This window comes from Urocitellus parryii, chromosome 10 (genome assembly GCF_045843805.1).
Source record: "Urocitellus parryii isolate mUroPar1 chromosome 10, mUroPar1.hap1, whole genome shotgun sequence".
Classification (NCBI taxonomy): domain Eukaryota; kingdom Metazoa; phylum Chordata; class Mammalia; order Rodentia; family Sciuridae; genus Urocitellus; species Urocitellus parryii.
In genome coordinates this window covers 25,402,484-25,423,937 of record NC_135540.1, presented here as the reverse complement: position 1 = coordinate 25,423,937, position 21,454 = coordinate 25,402,484, and the positions used below count along the sequence as shown (strand labels likewise).

Genomic DNA, 21,454 nt, shown 5'->3' with positions numbered 1-21,454 from the left:
AAAGACGGTAATTCTACATTGAGCATCAGCCTCCCCGCCCCAAGTAGTATAAAGATGTCCCCATTTACTTCTTCATCATTTGGTCAGTTTTGGTGTCACTGACTAAATTAATTAGTACAAAATTAGTAAGCACTGACATTTTAGTTTTATGAATTCAAATGCTCATTGATTATTTTTCTTCCAGTAAAGTATTAACATTTTCTATATCTTGTATTTTAGGCCAGATTTCCATTTGTGTTTTAGCAATTGGAACAGAAAATATATAACTAGTATGAACCTTATTTTGAAATACAATCACAGTGGGCCTGGGTTGTGGCTCAGCGGCAGAGCGCTTGCCTAGCATGCATGAGACACTCGGTTCAATCCCCAGCCCCACATAAAAATAAACAAATAAAATAAAGGTATTGTGTCCATCTACAACCAAAAAAGTATATATTTAAAAAAAAAAAAATCACAAATATTATTTAGGATATCATCAGAGAGCCCTGAATGCGTCACACACAAGTTATTTAATTTTAGCAGGAGATAAACTTCCCTGTTTATTTTTATAAAAAATAGTTTTAATGAGGCATAATTCACATGCCATATTATTTATGTGATAAGTGGCTGCTGCTCCCCACAGTATCTAGATGTATTCTTACCAGTCTGGGGATTGAATCCAGGGCCTCGCACATGCCAGGCAAGTGCTCTACCACCCAACTCCATCCCAGCTCTAATTAAAAAAAAAAAAAAAAATTCTTATGGTGCTGTTAATGTTTTTCATATACTTACTGCTTCCTTTCCTAAGCATTGGACAGAAATAAGTGTATTGTGGTGTATTCTGTTGTAGAGGATGAGGCTTGGAGGTGGAATATTGAGAATATTGCTCTGGATAAGAAGGAGGAATCCAAGAAGGCAGGTGTCTTAGTGAAGAAATAGAGGGTAAAGACCTTGGGCTTGGGCTTTTCTCTTATCACTTTGGTAAGTGGGGCCTTTATGCACAGGTGGAACAGAGAAGGAATGTGGAGACAAAAACCAGCACTCGGCCTCACGGAGACTTCCTGATGTTCAGGATACAGCAGTGTGTGAGTGTTTTGCTCAGCTCCACTTCAGTGCCTGGTGTGTGATTGTCTCTGCTGCTTTGCAGACTCTGCTCCCACCTAACTGCCCTCTCTACCACGGCAGCCCCCTCCTGGCCTGTCTGCACCACATGAGCCGGGTACGGGATTCTTTGCTCTTCTGTCTTACATTCTTCCCCTGCTCTCAGTGGCTTCTCATCTCACTGAGGATAAAATTCAGAGGCCTTCCTGAGGCTTAGGCCCTGCAGAACCTGGCCCCTGCCTCTTTTCATTGTTAAAACATAGTTGTAGTGAGGTATGATTCACCTGGTCTGAGTTCCGACCTCTTGCACTTGCTCTCAGCATTCCAGCCGCCTGGACCTCCCTGTTCCCTGCCATACATGCTAGCGTGCTCCCTGTTCCTGTAGCCTGCTTTTTCTCTTCTCTATCAGGCTTTTTCTCTTCTCTATCAGGCTTTCTTGTACATAACCTGAGAGCATGTGCTTCTTTTTTTTCCCCTTTCTCCTTCCACATTTTTCCATTGGTGTATTATAATTATATATAACAGTCATACATGCACACCATAAAACAATATAATTTGGCCAATATCATGCCCCAACACTTGAGAATCTGTGTTTCTTTTGCATTTTGTGCTACCTCCTCTCCCCCTGGAATCTGGGTGTCCCTGGAGGGTGGGCTGAGTGTGCTCTAGGTACTCCTGTATCTTGGTGCTTTGACTGTTGCCTGTTCCTAGTGGGCACCTGACCCTAGTGCATGTGCAGTACATTCTGTAGGACTCAATTCCAACCTCCCTGGGGGGGGGGTGTTGTGTGTTAAGTACTGAATGCACCTCTTGGGTGAGACTCTAGGCTAACTGCTCCAGTTCCTGGGGCAGCTGTTAAGGCAGGTTTCCATCCCTGGTCCAGCCAAGCAGTAGTGGCCAGAACACTAAGGTCATAAGGTTCTGTTGTCTTGATATCCCTTTCTTTCCACTTGGAGGCTGGTCCCTCCAACGTATGAAGTTTCCATTCTTGGTTCATGAGAAAAATTTGGGTGGATACTATGCTGTGGAATGGTTGCTTCCCATTTTGAGCTAAGAACCTAGAGGAGTGATAGGAAGGAGTATTTGGGTTTTCTTGACCTTTATTCCTTCTTTGCTGCATGGCCGTGGCTCATATCCTTGTGTGCGTTCTCTGCCTAGTTGTGCTTCTCTGGTTCTTTAAAAAAAAAAAAAAAATTAAGATATTAAGTGCTTTACCACTGAGCTACATTCCTAGCCCTTTACAGTTTTTTAAAAGATTTTATTTTTAAATTTTGAGATAGTTTTCCTAAGTTGCTGAGGGTCTCACTACGTTGCCTAGGCTGGACTTGAACTTGTGATCCTCCTGCCTCAGCCTCCTGAGTTGCTGGGATTACAGGTGTGCGCCGCGATGCCCGGCTCTTCTTCTCTTGTTCTTGATTGGTCTGTCTTTCCCTTCAGCTTTCCTTTCTTGCTCCTCATTTCTTGTGTCCCCTGGGCTCCCACGTTGCTTGGCCCTCTGTCTCACTCCAGTGCTTGCTTAGCTTTTGTTCTGACCTATGAGAAGCCTCTCCGTTTGCCTGCTTTGAGTGATCTTTCTCTCCTATTTTCCTTATGGCTGGAGAGGAGTGAGGAAGAGAACTGTGCTGGAACATTCTTTCCTCCTTTCATCCTTTATTTAATTAATATTTGAAAACCTCTGTGGGGCGGGGGGTGTAGCTCAGTGGTAGAGAGCTTGCCTAGCCCATATGAGGCACTGGGTTCGATCCTCAGCACCACATATAAATAAATAAATAAATAAAGTATTGTGCCCATCAACAACTAAAAAAAAATGATACAAATAAATTTTTATATGAAAAAACACCTATTTTGTGTAAGACTTACGTCAGGTCTGGGTTATCTCAGTAAGCAAAATACCCAGGTTCACATAGTGTGTTTTGGGGATACAAGCAAGTTAATTGGATGTTTATTATTCATTCATTCGTTCAGTGAGTATTTACTGAGACTGGGATACAATGGTGGATAAAAACAAAAATTCTTCCTCTTGCGCACCTTTCATTTTGGTAAGACAGACATGCGTTCAGTAGAGAACCACACACACCAATGTGAGATCACAGGCGTGTTGAGCACATTAGGGGCTGGCTCTGATCAGGAGAGCCAAGGGTAGCTTTGAGAAAATAATGGGTGAATTAAGAATCTGAAGGCATAGGAAGAATAATTAGGCAAGGGCTAGAGGGGAGAGGGAACAGAAGATGTCAGAGTCTGAGGCTGAGAGGGTACTTAGAGCATTTGAGGACAGAGAACAGGAGAGCCATGCCCCACGGGGCAGGAGAACAGGCTGGGGTCAGACCTCGCAGGGCTTTGTAGACTGTGAGGATTTCATCCTTATTCTGTGAGCAACAGGATACCTTTGAAGGGCTATAAGCAGGGAGAAAGAGACAAAAAGTATTTTTATTTTTAAAACCCTGGTCTGAATGCTGTGGGGAATAAATGGAGTTGGGTGGAGCTTTAGGCATGAGAAGGACACGGGGTGCCAGTCAGAGGCCCTGGTGGCCATCTAGATGCAAGGTGAGCTTCAGGATTGGCAAGGATTTTATGTTTCCCTGTCACCCTCGCTTCCTATTAAATGTATTTATTTGTCAAAAAAGTTGCTTTTGAAAATTGACTTCCCACAAAAAACATGGATGTAATAAGTCAAATGAGAAATACAGGATGAGTTGATGACTTGAAGGTGTATGAATGGAATAATAGCAGAAAATCAAGGATAAAAATAATGAGCAGTCAAATACAAAACTTAACCCTGCATTCTTGGTGGCCTGAAGACACAAGGGAATAGGGCAGGCTATGTGATTGTTTATAAAATGCCGATCATGCATCATAATCTTTTCTTCATTCTAAGCGTTTAAAGTACTTTATTATAGGAGTGATATTAACAACCTGGATGGGTCCAGGTTGTTGACATCCAATACCTCCAGAGATTTATTTAATTTTAATAGAAGTTCACATTGGTATTCACTTATTTATTTATTTGGTACTGGGGATTGAACCCAGGGGCACTTAACCACCAAGCCAATCTCCAGCACACACCCCTGCTTTTTTTTTTTTTTTAATTTAGAGGCAGGGTTTCCCTGAGTTGCTTAGAGCCTCGATAAATTGCTGAGGCTGGCTTTGAACTCATGATCTTCCTTCCTCAGCCTCCTGAGCTGCTGGGATTACAGGCGTGTGCCACCACGACTGGCCACATTGATTTTTTTTTTTTTATATTTTTTTAGTTGTCAGTGGACACTCATTTTGCTTATTTATATTCCATGCTGAGACTTGAACCCAGTGCCTCACACGTGCTAGGCAAGCGCTCTACCATTGAGCCGTAGCCCCAGCCCCACAGTGGTATTTTAAAAAGCAAAAAATTCAGAAGCATTCAGAGCTGGGCTACATATATGTGTTTATGTTAGGCCCCTTGTTAAAGGTTGAGGGGGAGACGGGGGTCAGAAAGAGAAGCATAGGGGGCTGAGGTTGTGGATCAGTGGTAGAGCGCTCGCCTCACATGTGTAAGGCCCTGGGTTCGATCCTGTGCATCACATACAAATAAATGAAAATAAGTGTATTTGTCCAACTACAACTAAAAAATATTAAAAAAAAAAAAAAAAAAGAAAGAGGAGCATAGGAAGGTAGCGGAGGGGAGAAATGAGCCCAGGTGAGAAGCAGGTGTGGGCAGGAAACAGGTCCTTGTTATAAGTCCTTGAAACTTTGCCTTTGCCATCCCAAATACTCTTGTGATCCCTGCCTTTCTAATAGCTTTTTAATTTGTATGCACAATTGTTTTTTCCCATGGAGTGCATCCTTCCTGTCACATAAGACACGTAAGTCAGGGACAAAGAAACCGTGCCCAGGAGTGGTAGCCTTGTTTGGTAGCCGTTCACATTCCAGCCACGAACACACACTGACAGAACCAAGAACCTTAAAAACAGTCCTTCAAAGTGATTCCCAGCAACTCTCCCATGGGTTGTCTGCCCTGTCCACCCCACCTGTCCGCCCTAGCCCACCCCACCCCAGCAGCTTCAGCTCTTCTCTTTATCCTTCTGGCATAGCATTAGGCCCAAAGGCCCAGGAGGGGCCCAGAAGGGCCAGGCAGACGAGTCCAGCAGGGAAGAAGTCCGATAAGTCCAAATGGTTGGCACCCGGCACTTCAGCTCTTGAGACAGAGTCACTAATCCACGTTCGGTGGTAGCTGACATTGGTGTAGACCCCAGGAAGAAGTTTGCCACATTGCATTCCCCAGCTCACCACTCCTATCTGGATCCACACACCATCGATGTTGCAGGACAGAGGCCCTCCAGAGTCGCCCTAGGAGAGAGAGAGGTCATGAGTGCCGTGCAGGGCATGCAGAGGAGAGCAGTCACAGGGATGGAGAGTTTTGTGGAACTGGGCCTTGAGGCCGATGGAACTGTCTGGAAGCTGGACTTCTACTGCTTTGGAGAAGGATCACGGGAATTCTAGAATCACTAAATTGGCCGGGAACTAAGCAAAATATGTTGATGATTTCAAAATATTTGGCAGATGAATCCAAGTAAGATTCATGTGGTGTGTTTTTGACGCATCAGGCTTTTAACTCACAGTGCTACATGTATCCAGGGAATGAACCACCCTGATCTTTGTGTTCTTAGGGTCTTACTGCTCTTTCTTGGTGTTAAAATAATTCTTTCTTACGTGAAGTAATAGTGACCGTGGCTGTTAGTATGTCTCTATCTATCTTGTTTTTTCTTTTTTTGTAACAGTTTTGAGGTAGGAGTCATATAACCACACATTCATGCGTGGAAAGTGCGCTATCAAGAGCCGGACGCAGTGGCACGCTTCTGTAATTCTAGGAACTCGAGAGGCTGAGATAGGATTATTACAAGTTGGAGACCAGACTCAGCAACTTGGTGAGACCCTGTCTCAAAAATTAAAATGGGCTTGGGAGGTAGCTCAGTGGTAGAGCACCCCTGGGTTAAATTCCCAGTACCAAAAAAATAAAAGTGTACCTTTGGGTGGTTTTTTAACATACTTAGGATGTTGTACAACCATTGCCACCACCCACGTTGGAACGTTCTCCTCATCCCCAAAGGAGACCCTGTACCTATTAGTTCTCAGCTCATTTCTTCCTAGCCCTCTCAGTCCAAGGCCAACTGGTAATCTATTTTTGCCCCCATTCCTTTTTATCGCTGAATAATGTTCCATTATATTAACATATCATAGTTTGTTCACTCATCAGCTGATGGACACCTGGGGGTTTCCACCCCTTGGCTATTATAAATAATACTGCTGTGAAATTAATGCACAGATAATTATTATAGGGACATGTTTTCATTTCTCCTGGGTGTTTGCATAGGAGTGGAACCTTGAGTCATATGGTAATTAATCTTTGGAGGAATTGCTGGTTTTCCAAAGAAGCTGCCTCATTTTACATCCTGAGCAATAGTCTATGAAGCTTCCACTTTTTCTTTCTTTTTTTTAATATTTATTTTTTAGTTGTAGTTGGATATAATACCTTTATTTTATTTATGTTTATGTGGTGCTGAGGATCAAACCCAGGGCCTTGCATGTGCTGGGCGAGCACTCTACCACTGAGCCACAACTCCAGCCCCATCTTCCGCTTTTCTACATCCTTGTCAGCTCTTGTTATTATCTGTCTTTATTTTAGCCTTCCTTGGGGGTGTGAATCAGTATCTCATTATGGTTAGGATTTGCTTTTCCCTGATGGTCACTGATATTAAGCCTTCTTCATGTGCTTACTGACTATTTATGTATCTTATGAGAAATATCGATTCTATTTTAAAAATTATATTGTCTTTATTATCAAGATGTGCTTTCAATGTATTCTAGATGCAGATTCCTTATCAAACATATGATTTTGACCCACTTGAATCAAATGTATGAAATATGATATGTCAAGAGCTTTGTAATGTTTTGAACAACCAATAAAAAAAAATGATTTTGAAATTTCCTCCCATTTCAAGGGTTACCTTTCTACTTCCTTGATGGTGTCCCTTGAAGCACAGAAGTTCTGAATTTTTTTAAATTTATTTTTTAGTTGTTTATTCTATTTATTTATTTTTATTTATTTTTTATTTTCTTTATTTTTATGTGGTGCTGAGGATCGAACCCAGGGCCTTGCATGTGCCAGGCTAGTGCTCTACCACTGAGCCACAACCCTAGCCCCAGAAGTTCCGAATTTTGAAGAACTCTATTTTTCTTTTGTTGCTTAATGCATATTTAAGAAAATGTTGCCTAATCAAGCTCATAAAGATTTACCCATATTATTTTTTCTAAAAGTGTTACTGTTTTAAATCCAGCCAGGAACAGTGGTGCAAACCTGTAATCCCGGTGATTTGGAGGCTGAGGCAAAGAATCACAAGTTCCAGACCAACCTAGGCAATTTAGGGAGATCCTGTCACAAAATAAAAGCTAGAAAAGGGATGGGGATGTGGCTCAGTGGTAGAGCACCTCTGGGTTCAATCCCCAGTACTGCAAAAAAAAAAGTGTTATGTTTTAGTTTTTACAGGTCATAGATTCATTTTGGATTAATTTTTGTATATATGAGGCAGGGGTCCAATTTTATTCTTGTCCCAGCACCATTTGTTGAAATTATTGTTCTTTGCTCATGAATTGTTCTTTGACTAAAATTAATTGATCATACATAGAAGGGTTTATTTCTGAACTCTCAGTTCTGCCCTGTTCATCTGTATGTCTAGCCTTATGCCAGTCCTGTTCTTGTCTACTGTTGCTTTGTGGTAAATTTTGCAATCAGAAAGTGTGCATCTTCCAGCTTTGTTATTCTTTTGTCAAGATTATTTGGCCCTCTTGAATCTCCATGTGAATTTTAGGATCTGCTTATGAAATTCTGCAAAGAAACCAGCTGAGTGTTTTTTTTTTTTGTTGTTGTTGTTGTTGTTGTTTTGAGAGAGAGAGAGAGAGAATTTTTTAGTATTTATTTTTTAGTTTTTAGTGGTCACAACATCTTTATTTTTTTTATTTTTATGTGGTGCTGAGGATCATACCCAGCCGCCCCCCCCCCAGAACATGCCAGGTGATTGCACTACCACTTGAGCCACATCCCCACATATGATTTTGAAATTTCCTTTTCAAAAGGGTTTTGATAGTGATTGTGTTGAATTTAAGTCTTTTGTTCACTGAACACAGAATGTCTTTTCATTGATGTCTTTGATTTTTCCTTCCTCCCTTTCCTTTTTTTTTTAAATAATATGACGGGTTGAAGCCACGTTCCCATGTATTCTAGGCAAGCACTTATTTATTTATTTATTTGGTATCGGGGATTAAACTCAGGGGCACTTAACCACTGAGCCACATCCCCAGCCCTTCTTTGTACTTTATATTTAGAGACAGGGTCTCTCTGAGTTGCTTAGGACCTCGCTAAGTTGCTGAGACTGGCTTTGAACTTGAAATCCTCCTGTCTCAGCCTCCTGAGCCTCTGGGAATTTATGATAATCCTGTGCCACCATGCCGGGTTTGGGTCTTTAATATTTTTCCAATAATACTTTTGTAGTTTAGAGTATAAATTTTCTACTTCTGTTACATGTTTTTCCTTAGTGTTTGATTTGTTTAATTCTTTTGGTGCTGGGGTTTGAACCTCAGGCCTGTGCATGCTAAGCACAAGCTTGACAACTGAGCTTTACCCACAGCTATAGTAAAAAACGAGTTAGAAAATGTTCCTTCCTCTAACTCTTCCTTTAAAGAGTTTCTTCTTTAAATATTGAGTAGAATTTACCAGTGAAACTATCTGAGCCTGGGCATTTTTGTTTGTTTGTTTGTTTTAAATCACTAATGCTGTCTCCTTACTTATCCTCGGTCTATTCAGATCATTTATTTCTTTTTGAATTAGTTATGGTAGTTTGCATGTTTCTATAAATTTGGCCATATCATCCTAGTGTTCAAGTTTATTGTCATACCATTATTCATAGTATTATCTTACAATTCTTTTTATTTTTGGTAATAATGTTCCCCATTACTTACCTATTTATTTTGGTACTAGGGATTGAACCCAGGGGCACTTTACCACTGAGCCACATCCCCAGCCCTTCTTATTTTTTATTTTGAGACAGTGTCTTTCTTACTAAGTTGCTGAAGCTGGTCTTGAACTTGCAATCCTCCTGCTTCAGCCTCCCTGGTCTCTGGGATTATAGAAGTGTACCACATGCCAGCTCCCCCTGTTTATTCCAAACTTTAATATTTGTATAAAAAATATTTCCTGGGCTGGGGATGTGGCTCAAGCGGTAGCACGCTCGCCTGGCATGAGTGCGGCCCGGGTTCGATCCTCAGCATCACATATAAACAAAGATGTTGTGTCCACCTAAAACTAAAAAATAAATATTAAAAAAATTCTCTCTCTCTGTATCTCTCTTTCTCTTTAAAAAATATTTAAAAAAATATTTCCTAATTTCCTTTGTGATTCATTTTTTTGACCCATTGATTATTTAGGAGGGTGTTAATTTCCTCCTATTTAGAATTTTCTGTATTTCTCTGTTAAACAGAAACCTACAGTCTTTCTAGCTTGGGGAATCAGAGGGCAAAGTTCAAAGCTGGCACAGCAGTTGGAAAGTGAAGGGAGAAATACCAGGAAGGAGAGAGCCACAGAGGGAGTCTAAATGCAAACTGTTCTCCAATCTGTGGCTGACTCCCGGTCTATGGGATCGCGAGCAGCTCAGCTAAAGAACTGCTTCTACCCGTCAGAGGAGAGACAGGCTAGCTATTGGGGTTAGCCAAGTTAACTGCCTGTTAAAACAGGAAATCTGCTTTCTTAGGAGGCGCATCCAAATTCACATTCTCCACAGTGTGTCACCGACAATGTCCAGAATACAGTCCAAAATTACTAGATATTACAACAAGAAAACAGCAACAAAAAGACAAAGGAAAATATTTCCCATGATAAACTGGAAACTGTTATTCAGGAAAAAAGGAATCACTGGAGAATGACCATGAGATAACTCCGATTTTGGAATAGGCAAAGATTTAAAATAGCTACTTTAATCTCAGCAGCTGGAGAGGCTGAGGCAGGAGGCTCGAGGCTTGAGAGTTCAAAACCAGCCTCAGCAACAGTGAGGCACTAAGCAACTCAGTGAGACCTTATTTCTAAATAAAATACAAAGTAGGGCTGAGTATGTGGCTTAGTGGTCGAATGTCCTGAGTTCAATCTCCAGTACATCGCCCTCCACCAAAAAAAAAAAAAAAAAAAAAAAAGCTACTTTAACTGTGATCAACTCATGCGAAGGGAAAAAACATTAATGAACATACAGGTAACAGAAATAGGAAATCTTGGCAGAGATTTTGAAAAATGTGTGTGTGTGGTGGGGTGGGGAACCAAATGGTCATACTAAAACTAAAACCTGCAAAAAAATCTCATGGGCCAGAGTGGTAGCTCATGGTAACTGGGGTGGAGCGCTTGCCTAGCATGTGTGAGGAACTGGGTTCAATTCTCAGCAATGCATATAAATAAATAAAATAAAGGTCCATCAACAACTAAAAAAAAAATATATATATATATATATATATATATATATATATACACACACACACACACACACACACACGCATATACATATATATATAAAAGAAGCTCACTAGCTGAGCTTAACGTTAAGATCTTAAAGCAGTGAGGCAGTGATCTTGAATGTAGACTAATTAAGTTGAATTATTATTAAGTTTGATTGTTTAGTTTGAAGAACAGAAAAAAGTAAAATAAAACAGACCTATATGAAAATATCAAAAGGTGCAACTTACAAAGTTATTGTTTCAAGTAGGAGAGAAGAGAGAAATGAGGCAGAATGATTTTTGAAGGAATTGTGACTGAAAAAATTTACAGTTTAGTGAAAAAATAGAATCAAAACCCGTAAACAGTGAGCTGTAAATAGAATAAATACAAAGAAAACCACACCTGCACACCACCTTCAAGCCACTGCCAGTCAGAGGTAAAGGAAGAAATATTGATAGCAGTGGGAGCAAACACCGCCTCATACTCGGCAGAACCAGGATTCAAGTGGTGGCTGACTTTTCATCAGACAGTTGTGATCGAAAGACAGCAGAATGACATATTTAAGGTATATGATGAAATGTTCTTAAAAAATGATTGCATGTCCATCTTAATATATTAAAATTGATAGGTCTGTAAAAGTCTGACCACTGGTCTATATCAGTAAGTCTTATCGTTAAAGAGATTAAATGTATGGATGTAAGTAAGTGTTTCATACAGGTAGCACAAGAATCACTGTCAGAACCCTCATCTGGCTCTAATTCACCGTTTACAGGTAGGAAAACTTGGATCCAAATTAAGATTTCTTTAAATTTTTTTTTTTTTAGTTGTAGAAGGACATAATACAAGGGTATTTATTTATCGTTTATTATTTATCTATTTATTATTTATTTATCTTATTTGTTTATTTTTATGTGACACTGAAGATCGAACCCAGTGCCTCACACGTGTGAGGCAAGGACTCTACCACCTAGCTATAACCCCAGCCCCCAAATTAAGATCTCTTTTAGTCAGGGTTTTTGTTGCTTCGATCAAAAGACCTATCAAGAATAACATAAAAAAGGAAAAGTTTATTTCGGCTCATGGTTTCCGAGGTCTCAGTCCATAGATGGCTGCCTCCCCAGTTGTGGGCGTAAGGTGAGGCAGAGCGTCATGGCAGAGAGGCATGGTGGAGGAAGTCAGCTCAGAAGATGGTGACAGGAAGCAGAGAAAGAGGGCTCTGCTCAAGAGGGACAAAATATAAACCTCAAGGATTGGCCCCCAGGGACCCACCTCCTCTAGCACGTCCTGCCTGCCTATGGGTACCACTCGGTACCTGTCAGCAAATTAACGCACTGATTAGGTTAAGACTTTCATACCCAATCATTTCACCTCTGAACTTTCTTGCATCGTCTCTTGTGAGATTTTTGGCAACACCACATATGTAAACCACAATACTAACCACGCAGCTATCCTTATTTTTTTTCACATCACCAGCACATATCTTGTCTTCCTCAAGGACTGGCTCCAATCCTGGGATGAAAATGCCAACGGGGTTAAAAAGTCGTTCACAAGCCTGGTAGTTAAAAATGGGTATTTCAGCTTCCTGGAGAGTAGAAGGGTAAGAATCTGCAGAGGAAAATAAGAATGAAAGATTAAGGTCATCTGGATCAGTTCAGGGGCCACACTCTGTCATGAGTGCAGAAGTCTCTCAGGGTCCAGCCATATTTGCTTATGGAAGGATCCTTTGGTACAGTTAAATCACCACACCTGGCTACCACTTTAAAGAATACCAGATTCTCTCCAAACTTCAAGTCAGGGTTACTAACTTCTGACGGAGAGAGGTCATTATGTGTTTCCATTGTTAGTATCTGCTCTTCAGCTATAGCTGGACTCTAGGCAGGATACAAGAGTAAATAAATATTTGAAGACTTGTAGATAATATCATTGGCTTGATCTGCTTTAATTTTAAAAATTTATTATGGTGAGGTTATGTTTAGAATGGATACGTACGAGAGGGTAAATATAAAACCACCCCTTGCTCTACCCATTCTCACCTGATTCTTCCTCAGTTTTTCCCCATCCAGTCACCCAACAAGAGGCTGGAAGTGTCAGTGGCCCTGTGATATTGGGCAGGCAGATGGGCAGGATGAGAGGAGTGAAGGTGACCCTGGAGGACAGCTTCAGCAAGGCAATGTCTGCAGTGGTGGTGTTGTGTTTGGGGTGGATGATGATTCGGGACACATAGTACTCCTTGCCCCCCTGGGAGTTCTGTACTTTGTTGGATCCCAGCCACACGCTGTAAAAGGAAACCCAGGACCTAAGGCGGGAAGGAAGAGGAGATTTAAGTGAGCATGCTTATGGCCTCCCTGGGGCAGAACAAGCTGCCCACATCCAGCACGACTTCTCCACGTAAGAAAGAGAGGTAGCTGGTGGCACACACCTGTGACCCCAGCGACTCAGGAGGCCAAGGCAGGAAGATCGCCAGTTCATAGCAACTTAGCAAGATCCTGTCTCAGAATAAAAAAATAAAAAGGGCTGGGGATGTGGCTCATTGATCAGGCACCTTGGGTTCAATCCCTGGTACAAAACAAGAAAAAAAAAATCAAGAAAAAGAGAGACAGAGGCGGGTGTCTGAGTGGGAATTCCCCAGGGCACCTCCATCCGGGACTGGGGGTGGCCTGTGGCCTCCTCTCTCCTTCCTCCCCTCCTGGTGCTCTAGCCACAGCTTCGTCCTGCACGTTCTCCCCTGTCTCCCACTTCCCCTTCCCCTTCTCAAGTTTTCGGCCATCACCTAGGTACTTAGTAGTCGTTGCTCCTTAGGGCCAGTTTTGATTGCTGTTCTGACCACTGTACGTCCATCTCTACAAAATGTAACCCAAGTTATAATGATTAAAAATGTCGGGCAGTTTAACAAAATGTACAAAATAAATAAATTTAAAAAGTTTCCTGCTCCATCACTATCAGATTACATGATTTATTTGGAGGTGGTCACTTTCAGCTTTTTAAGCCCTTTTTAATTTCCCTCGTATTTTCAAGAAAAATGGCGCTATGCTCTTTCTCAAAAATTCCCTTCTAGTTCTGGATACCGAGTTCCTGATGTGGCAGGTGAGGATGGAGCTTGCTTTTTTTTTTTTTTTTTTTTTTGGTACCAGGGATTGAACCGAGGGACACTTAAACATCGGGCCACACTCCAGCCCTTTTTAAATGTTTTATTTAGATACATGATGTCACTGAGTTGCTTAGGGCCTCACTCGTGCTGAGGTTGTCTTTAAACTCAAAATCCTCCTGCCTCAGCCTCCTGAGCTGCTGAGATGGTAGGCGTGCACCACTGTGCCGGGCAGTTGGAGCTTTCTTAACATCATTGTCCATGTGCTGTCTTCATCTTTGTTTCCCTGTGTCTTCTTAACTAATGTCATCCTGAGTTTTTGTTAGGTCAGTATATAATGTGTATGCTCCCACAACTATGTCTGCATTATTATATCATTATTATTATCGGTACTAGGAATTGAACCCAGGGGCCTTAACCACTGAGTCACATCCCCAGCCATTTTTATACATTATTTAGAGACAGGGTCTCACCTAGTTGCTTAGGGCTTCGCTAAGTTGGCTGAGGCTGGCTTTGAACTTGTGATCCTCCTGCCTCAGCCTCCCTTGTGGCTGGGATTACCCACCCCCGGCTTACATCAGCATTATTCTCTGTGGGTCACATTGGATCCTGTGATTGTATTTCTTGTAAAATCTTTTGCTTCTCCTGGAGTTAATGTTTCTTACTGTGTTTTCTCAGTTCTTTTATATACCCATCACTAATTCCTCATTCTTTCCCCAAACTGTCTCCCAAAAGTCTAAGTCTCCACCCAATTTTTTTGGACCTACTGGGCCTTTTAGGGACTGTCTTTTGGAGCCCTCTGCCCTGCTGTTCCCATCTAGGCCGCTGTACAGCTGTCATCTTGGCTCTTTCCTTTATTCTTTGTGATTTTCTTGGAGAGTCTCTTCTGTGCTCTTTCTCCTTTTGTCTGGGTCCCATGTTTTCTTGTTCTTTTTTCTCCATTTATTTTGGTGAAACGCAGTCTATGTAACTTCCTGGTGAACTGTGTGTGGGAGGTAACATTTTTGCTGCTTGGCATATTTGAAACGTCTTATTTCCTCCCCCTTCTTAGTTCACAGTTTGTATAGGGGTAGAATTTTAGGTTGGAAGCATTTTGAAGTCATTCCTCCATTTTCTTTGAGCTTTCACTGATATTGAAAAGTCCTATTATTTTGACTTCTGTGCCTATTAGTCATCTTTGTCCCAAAGCTTTGTGGCTTCAAACAACAAACATTTTACCTGACAGATTCTGTGGGTTGGAAGTCAGGTGTGACTCAATGGGCTGCCTCTGACTCTGGGACTATCGTGGGGCTGTGGTCGGGGGGTCTGCAGTCATCTCAGTGCTGGGTGGGGGAGCACCCCGTTTCCAGGGTCACTGATGTTGGCTTTGGGCCTTGGTTGGCTGTCGGCTAGGGATACCGGTTCCATGTGGGCCGCTTGCTTCCCTCACATGATGGCTCCAAGACAGAACTCAGATTGTGTTTGTGATCTAAGAAAATTCAAGACCAAACCTCCTGATTGATATTTAGGAAGTGATTTGATAAAAACTTAGAAAAGTGTCTAATACAGTGCTGTCTCCGTCACTTCTTTTTCTACCTCCATGCCCCGTCCCCACAGGCTCCTCTGGTTTCTTTCTGCCCTGCTCTTCTCACCACTTTCATCGGTCTATTGGTTCTTCATGAAATCATTCAGATACTGATGGACGCCCTGCCGGGGGCTGGCTACCGAGAGGAACTCACGATTTTATACAGTGTGCTGCTGTCAGGACCCAGCTCTCACTGATGAGGGACCCTCCGCAGACGTGGTCGCCGGAAAAGCGCAGGCTGGCCTGCCATGGCCAATGCCCCCCAGCAGCATCCTGGCCACCCACAATGCGGCTTTCATGAGAAGGTCGACCACACACTACAGAGAGAAGAGAAAGGGCACTGTGGATATCTTGGAGTCCTTTCCTGTGGTCCCCATCTTACCATCTGCAAACTCCCAAGTCCCTGAAGGACCAGACCCCTCCCCAGACTTAATGCTCAATCCTATTCCAGTTTCAAACCCCACAGTCTCTTGCGGGGTGGAGGAGTACCAGGGATTGAACTCAGGGGCCCTCGACCACTGAGTCACATCCCCAGCCCTGTTTTGCGTTTTATTTAGAGACAGGGTCTCACTGAGTTGTTTAGTGCCTTGCTTTTGCTGAGGGTGGCTTTGAACTTTGATCCTCCTGCCTCAGCCTCCCAAACCTCTGGGATTACAGGTCTGCAACACCATGCCCAGCACCAAATCCCACAGTCTTGAGTAGAAACCACTCACCTGATTGCAGACCTTTCTTTTTATGAAAAGAGCCTGGGCAAGACCCTAAGGAAGATATGCTATATCATTAATATTATAATAATACTTCTTATGTCTAGATCCACTGAACAGAGCAGCGTCCCTTCCATTTAAACTTTTCAGATTGATGTTCAAGGCTAAAATGAATAAATATCTACCCATTATTTGGAATTTTGATAATTCCATAATTACCTGCCTTTTTATTTATTTTTTTATATTTATTTTTTAGTTGCAGTTGGACACAATTCCTTTATTTCACTTATTTATTTTTATGTGGTGCTGAGGATAGAACCCAGGGTCTCGCACATGCCAGGTGAGCGCTCTACCAGTGAGCCACAACCTCAGCTCTTTATTTATTCTTTAGTTGTCAATGGACTTACTTATTTTTATGTGGTGCTGAGAATTGAACCCAGTGCCTCATACATGCTAGGTGAGCGCTCTACCACTGAACCACAACCCCAGCCCCTGTCTTTTCCTTTTTACCAGCTGTGATTTATTTATTTATTTTTTTTATGATTTAAGGTCATCATCAAGAATATCAGTGTTTTAAATTGTAAATACAATGGTGCCCTCAGATGCTTTTGAGATTTATAAGCTGTTTCCCTTTGAGCTGGTTCTTTGTCTGAATTGACTTTGCTGTTACCTCTCAGCTTCTCTCAGCATGTCCTTTTAAATCAATGTGAGGCTGGGCACGGTGGGACAGGCTTCTAATCTCAGTGATTGGGGAGGCTGAGGGCAGGAGGATCACGAGTTCTAGCTTCCACCACTTAGTGAGCCCCTGCCTCAAAAAATAGTGTCAGGGTAGAGCACCCCTGGGTTCAATCTCCAGTATCACAAAAAGAAAGAAAAAAAGTCACTGTGGGCCAGAAAAATAAATGAACCATATATGTCAGAAGCCCTTTTTGTTTCCTCTGTTTGAAGTACAGTTTACCTGAACCCTCTTTGCTTACTCTTTTCCATCAAGCTCTGTTCTTTTGTCTGTCTGTCTCTCTCTGTCTTTCTCATAGTGAGGGGACTGAATCTAGGCCCTGGGACATGCTAAGCAAGCACTCTGGCACTGAGCTACCTGCAGCCTCCTTCAGGTCTTTGCTCAGACACCCCTAGTGAGGCTGAGGCTGCTCCGACTGCCCTGTTTAGTATTACAACACACCTCCTGCCCCTGAACTTTAGATGCCCTTTCCTGCCATAGTACTTATTACCTTCTAATATGTCTTATAATTTACATGTTTAATGAGTGCGTTGATTATAAGTCTCATGAAGACAGGGATCTTTGTTTTGTCATTGCTTTATCCAGCCAGGAGCATTAGCACAGTGCAGGGCATAGGAACCTCCGGGGACTTTCTTGGGTCACGCTGTTCATGAGTAGCTTCCCCTCAGTGGAGTCATATTGTTCGATATGATACCTTCCTCTCCCTCTCCACGGCACCCCACGAGCTCACCCAGCAGAAGGAGCAGCAGGACTGCGGGGCCAGCAGGGTGCATGGCTCTGCTTAGGAGCTGCACTTTCTGCTTCCTGGACTCGGGCTCCTGGCAGAGGCCAGCTGCAGGGGCAGCCAGGGGCAGGACCGGCTTCTCCTAGGTGGGTTCCTGTGCTCCACCACCTTCTCTCCTCTGGTCTCTACCCCCAGCCTGATTCTGAAGGGACCAGAGACTTCAGATGAGCAGCTGCAGACCCAGGGAAGGAGCTGAGGCCTGTGGCGCCCCCTGCTGTTCTGGGGGAGTGGGGTAACTAGTTTCTGCCTATTGGTGGGGATGGAAGGTGGGAGGGGATGTGTGGAGCCGCAGGTTGAGAACCCTGTCTCTGGCAATGAGATGGAAGGTCGACAGGATTCTCCAACAGCAAGAAATGGAAAAGAGGAAATTCACCCCGTATCTGGTTCACGTTTTTCTCTTTTGTGTTTATGTCCATTACAGTTTCATCTATAGAATAGACTACAAGTTGGGTTTCTTGGAAAAGAAGACTCTGAGGCAGATCTGTGTGCAGGATATTTATTGGCGAGCAGTCTCAGGATCAGTAGCCCTGCAGGGACATGGAGGAGGGAGCACAGGATGGGGTAGAGCGAGAGTTGAACACTGATGCGTTTGGCACAGAGGCCTCGGCCCATCTGCATTGCCCTTCAGAGATTTCCTGGGCAGAGTTAAGGATGAGCTCTTGGACCTCTGCCTCACTGGATGCAGACAGCCTCCCAGAAAGGGGGCATTACTTGGGGTGAGGTGACTCTCTTGGTGGCTCTTGCTGTAAGACTTAGCTGTGAACTCTCTGCAGCTGGCACTCTTGACTGCTGGCGGAATAAGTGCTTTGGTTCTGCAGGGGGCCCTGGATGACACCCCACAGCATCCGCAGAATTCTTCCTGTGCCTTTTATGTTTTCTGGACCAATCATGGAGGCAGAAGTCAAGGAACCATTAAAGTGTTATTGCTCTTTTGTAGCTTAAAATGTTGGGAGGCCTGAAAGAATAATAGCACATCACAAAATCTGGCTATTTTGGTAAGGATAATTCAGTTCCAGGCAACAGAGGCCCACTGAAGCTAGCTTAAATCAAGAGGAGATATTTTTAAAGACAGTGTTTCGGGCTAAATTATGTCTCCCCCGAAATTCATGTTGACATCCTGCCCCCCAGTACTCAGAATGTGACTATATTTGGAGATAAAGGCCTTTAAAGAGGTGATGAAGTTAGATTGAAGTCAGTGGGTGGCCCTAATCCATCATGGGCAGTGTGCTGACAGGAGCGGGAAATCAGGATACCTGCATGTCCAGAGGGAGAAGATGACACTCAACAAGTCAAGGAGCCCAGAACAAATTAGTCTCTCCTGGCCCCAAGAAGGAACCAGCCCTGCTGGCACCTTGAACTTGGAGTTCACGCTTCTAGAACTGTGGGAAAATGAATTTCTGTTGGGTACAGCACTCGCTGTGTGGTGCTTTGTTACAGCAGCTGTAGCTACCTAAGGCAGACATCTGTGGAACAGTAAGAAGAGTGTAACAAAGGCATCAAGCAATCCCAGGATGGACCTGGAGACCGAAGTGGAAAGGGAGCTCTGGATTCATGAAAACATGAGAGCTCATAGCAGGAGTTCAGGATCTTCCTTCCAATTCTCTGCCGTTAATATGGCTCAGCCACTTCTCACATGATTTCTTGCTGTTCCTCATAAACTGCCCAAGTTTTTCCTTATTTTTCAACTCGAATTCCCAAGAAGCCTTATTTGGTGTGGATTATCTTTTTTTGGGGGCGGGGGAGGTACTGGGGATTGAACCCAACGGCATTCTACCACTGAACTACATCTCCAGACCCCTTTTATTAATTTTTATTTTGAGGTAGGGTCTTGCTAAGTTGCTGAAGTCATCACTAAGTTGCAGAGGCTGGCCTTGAACTTGGAATCCTCCTGCCTCAGCCTCCTGAGCCACTGGGACTTCAGGAATGTGCCCCTGGGCTCAGTTTAGATTATCTGCTCTTATTCATTGCTATGGGTTGGCTTTGGGATGAGAGTCCTTATGTGGGAAGAGGGAGAGATGGGAATACAGAAACATGCCCAGCTAAGTAACAGGAGCTATTGTGGCAGGGCAGACACCAGGCTTACTGTATTTCAGTATAGTAGCATAAAGATGTTTACCTCTTTTTTTTTCTTTTAAAAAAGAGAGAGAGAATTTTTAATATTTAATTTTTTAGTTTTCGGTGGACACATCATCTTTGTATGTGGTGCTGAGGATGGAACCCGGGCCACACGCATGCCAGGCGAGTGCGCTACCGCTTGAGCCACATACCCAGCCCAAGATGTTTACCTCTTTATTTAAATAAATTCACTTTCAGAAGTGAACACTTGAAGAAAGTCAGTTCTACCTTTACTTGTTTAATGACTGCCAAATTGAGTATTTTTTAGACAAGTTTATATTTTTCAGATCCATTTGGTCTTCACTTGTGTGCTTGATAGGAATGAAACTACTACTACTGTTGCATTTGTTAGTTTCTGTGTTTTTAATGGTTCTTGTTTGACACACCCTAATTTTATTTTATTCACTCTGGTTTTAGGTCATTCGCTGTTGATTTGTCATTTTAGGATAACTCTCAGTGCTTTTCACTTTAATTTATTTTTCTGATAGTAATGTTACTATTTGCAATTTTCTCTTGTTCATTTCATGGAAGAAAAACCTTTTCTTGTCCATATCACAGCCACCTGTGTGGATGTTCCAATTAATTCATGGTACTCACAGGCAGTTTTAACTGCTGATTCACTTAAATATAGCTTTAAAACCAGTAAGACCTTTATTTCAGATTTGCCTCCAGAAAAGGTAGCTTATTATTTTGCAGAGAGTCTAAAACTCTGGACAGATTTTTTTAAGTTTTAATTTTTTGGTACTTGCTAGGGGCACTTTGCCACTGAGCTACATCCCTAGACCCTAACCTTAACCCTTTTTATTTTGATATGGGGTCTTGCTTAATTGCTGAGGCTGTCCTCAAACTTGCCATCCTCTTGCATCAGCCTCCTCAGTCACTGGGATTACAGTTGTGCATCATCAGGATTGGCTTTTTTTTAATTCCTTCACTTGTCACAGGAACAAAAATTTGACTAGACACTCTACAGTCTTGTGGTTGTCCCAGGTCTTTGGACTTTCATATCATTGGACAAATCTCAAGTACCGACTTTGGATTTTTGTAGGATCGCTTACAGAATAATCTCTCTTTTTGCGGTACTAGGGGTTGAACCCAGGGCCTCGTGCTTGCTAGGCAGGCACTGTACCACTGAGCTACATCCCCAGTCCCAAATATCTTCTTTTTTCTCTTTTGTTTAAATGTTTTTTAAAAATATAATTTGGTACTGGTGTCTGTTCAATTTTATTGAAAATAATAGTAGCTGATGAGAGAAGAGTTCCAGCTCCTAAATGTGGCTGGACTGGTAGGATCAGAAAAGGTTCCCTTGCAGCCGCTCTTGAAGTAATCAGTGCAGAGAGTGATGATCAATAGTTGAAGACCCAAGATGCAGGGCGGTGGAGGGCTGGGGCTGTTCCCATCTGAACCCTCAATCTTGGTGTCACTCCAGGTGGGAGCTGACCTGTCCCACCTGGGGCCGCCCAGAACAGAGCACACAGAACCCCCCATGAAGCATTCTTATTCTGGCCAAAAGAAAGTGAAACCCGACTCTCCAGCTACTTTCACTTACGGAAAATTCAGGGGATAAAAGAACAAGTTAAAATTACAACACAAGGAAGTAAATGGTCAAATCCAGGATGTGGGTTTTGTAAAGCACCTGACCTAGTTTCTGTAATAAGTAACCCTGTGAAGAGGCAAAGGGAGAGAGGCTGCTCCAGGTTACAAGAAACTTCAGAGGTATAAGTGTGTGCGGCCCTTGTTTGGATCCGAATTCAACAGACCAACTCTAAAAAGACCTTTGGGTACAAGCAAGGACATTTGATAATGAACTGAGTGTTAAATGGAATGAGGTTAATCTTGATAGGTGTAATAATGGCCTTGGATTATGAAAGGATTTTTTTTTTTTTT

General features: G+C 42.7%; 2 protein-coding genes across 2 annotated transcripts in view; one reads left to right on the top strand and one right to left on the bottom strand.

Annotated features, from left to right (window-relative positions):
- The window catches only part of Sh3d19 (SH3 domain containing 19), a 173,967-nt gene that overhangs the window by 20,417 nt on the left and 132,096 nt on the right, over positions 1–21,454 (top strand). The window lies entirely within an intron of this gene.
- Positions 5,128–17,444, bottom strand: Prss48 (serine protease 48). The gene is made up of 6 exons (XM_026384698.2): positions 17,402–17,444; positions 15,945–15,989; positions 15,386–15,548; positions 12,616–12,878; positions 12,021–12,187; positions 5,128–5,400 (listed from the first exon to the last, which is right to left on the bottom strand). Exons 1-6 carry the CDS (start codon positions 17,442–17,444, stop codon positions 5,128–5,130), a joined length of 954 nt encoding a protein of 317 aa, XP_026240483.2.

Bases quoted from the DNA above. Each gene is read 5' to 3' on its own strand.
- Prss48 (XM_026384698.2), bottom strand. From the start codon at position 17,444: ATGCACCCTGCTGGCCCCGCAGTCCTGCTGCTCCTTCTGCTGG. The intron at 15,990-17,401 runs GTGAGCTCGTGG...TATCTTCCTTAG, and splicing joins CCTGCTGCTCCTTCTGCTGG to GGTCTTGCCCAGGCTCTTTT. The intron at 12,879-15,385 runs GTGAGTTCCTCT...TTCCCGCCTTAG, and splicing joins GCAGCACACTGTATAAAATC to GTCCTGGGTTTCCTTTTACA.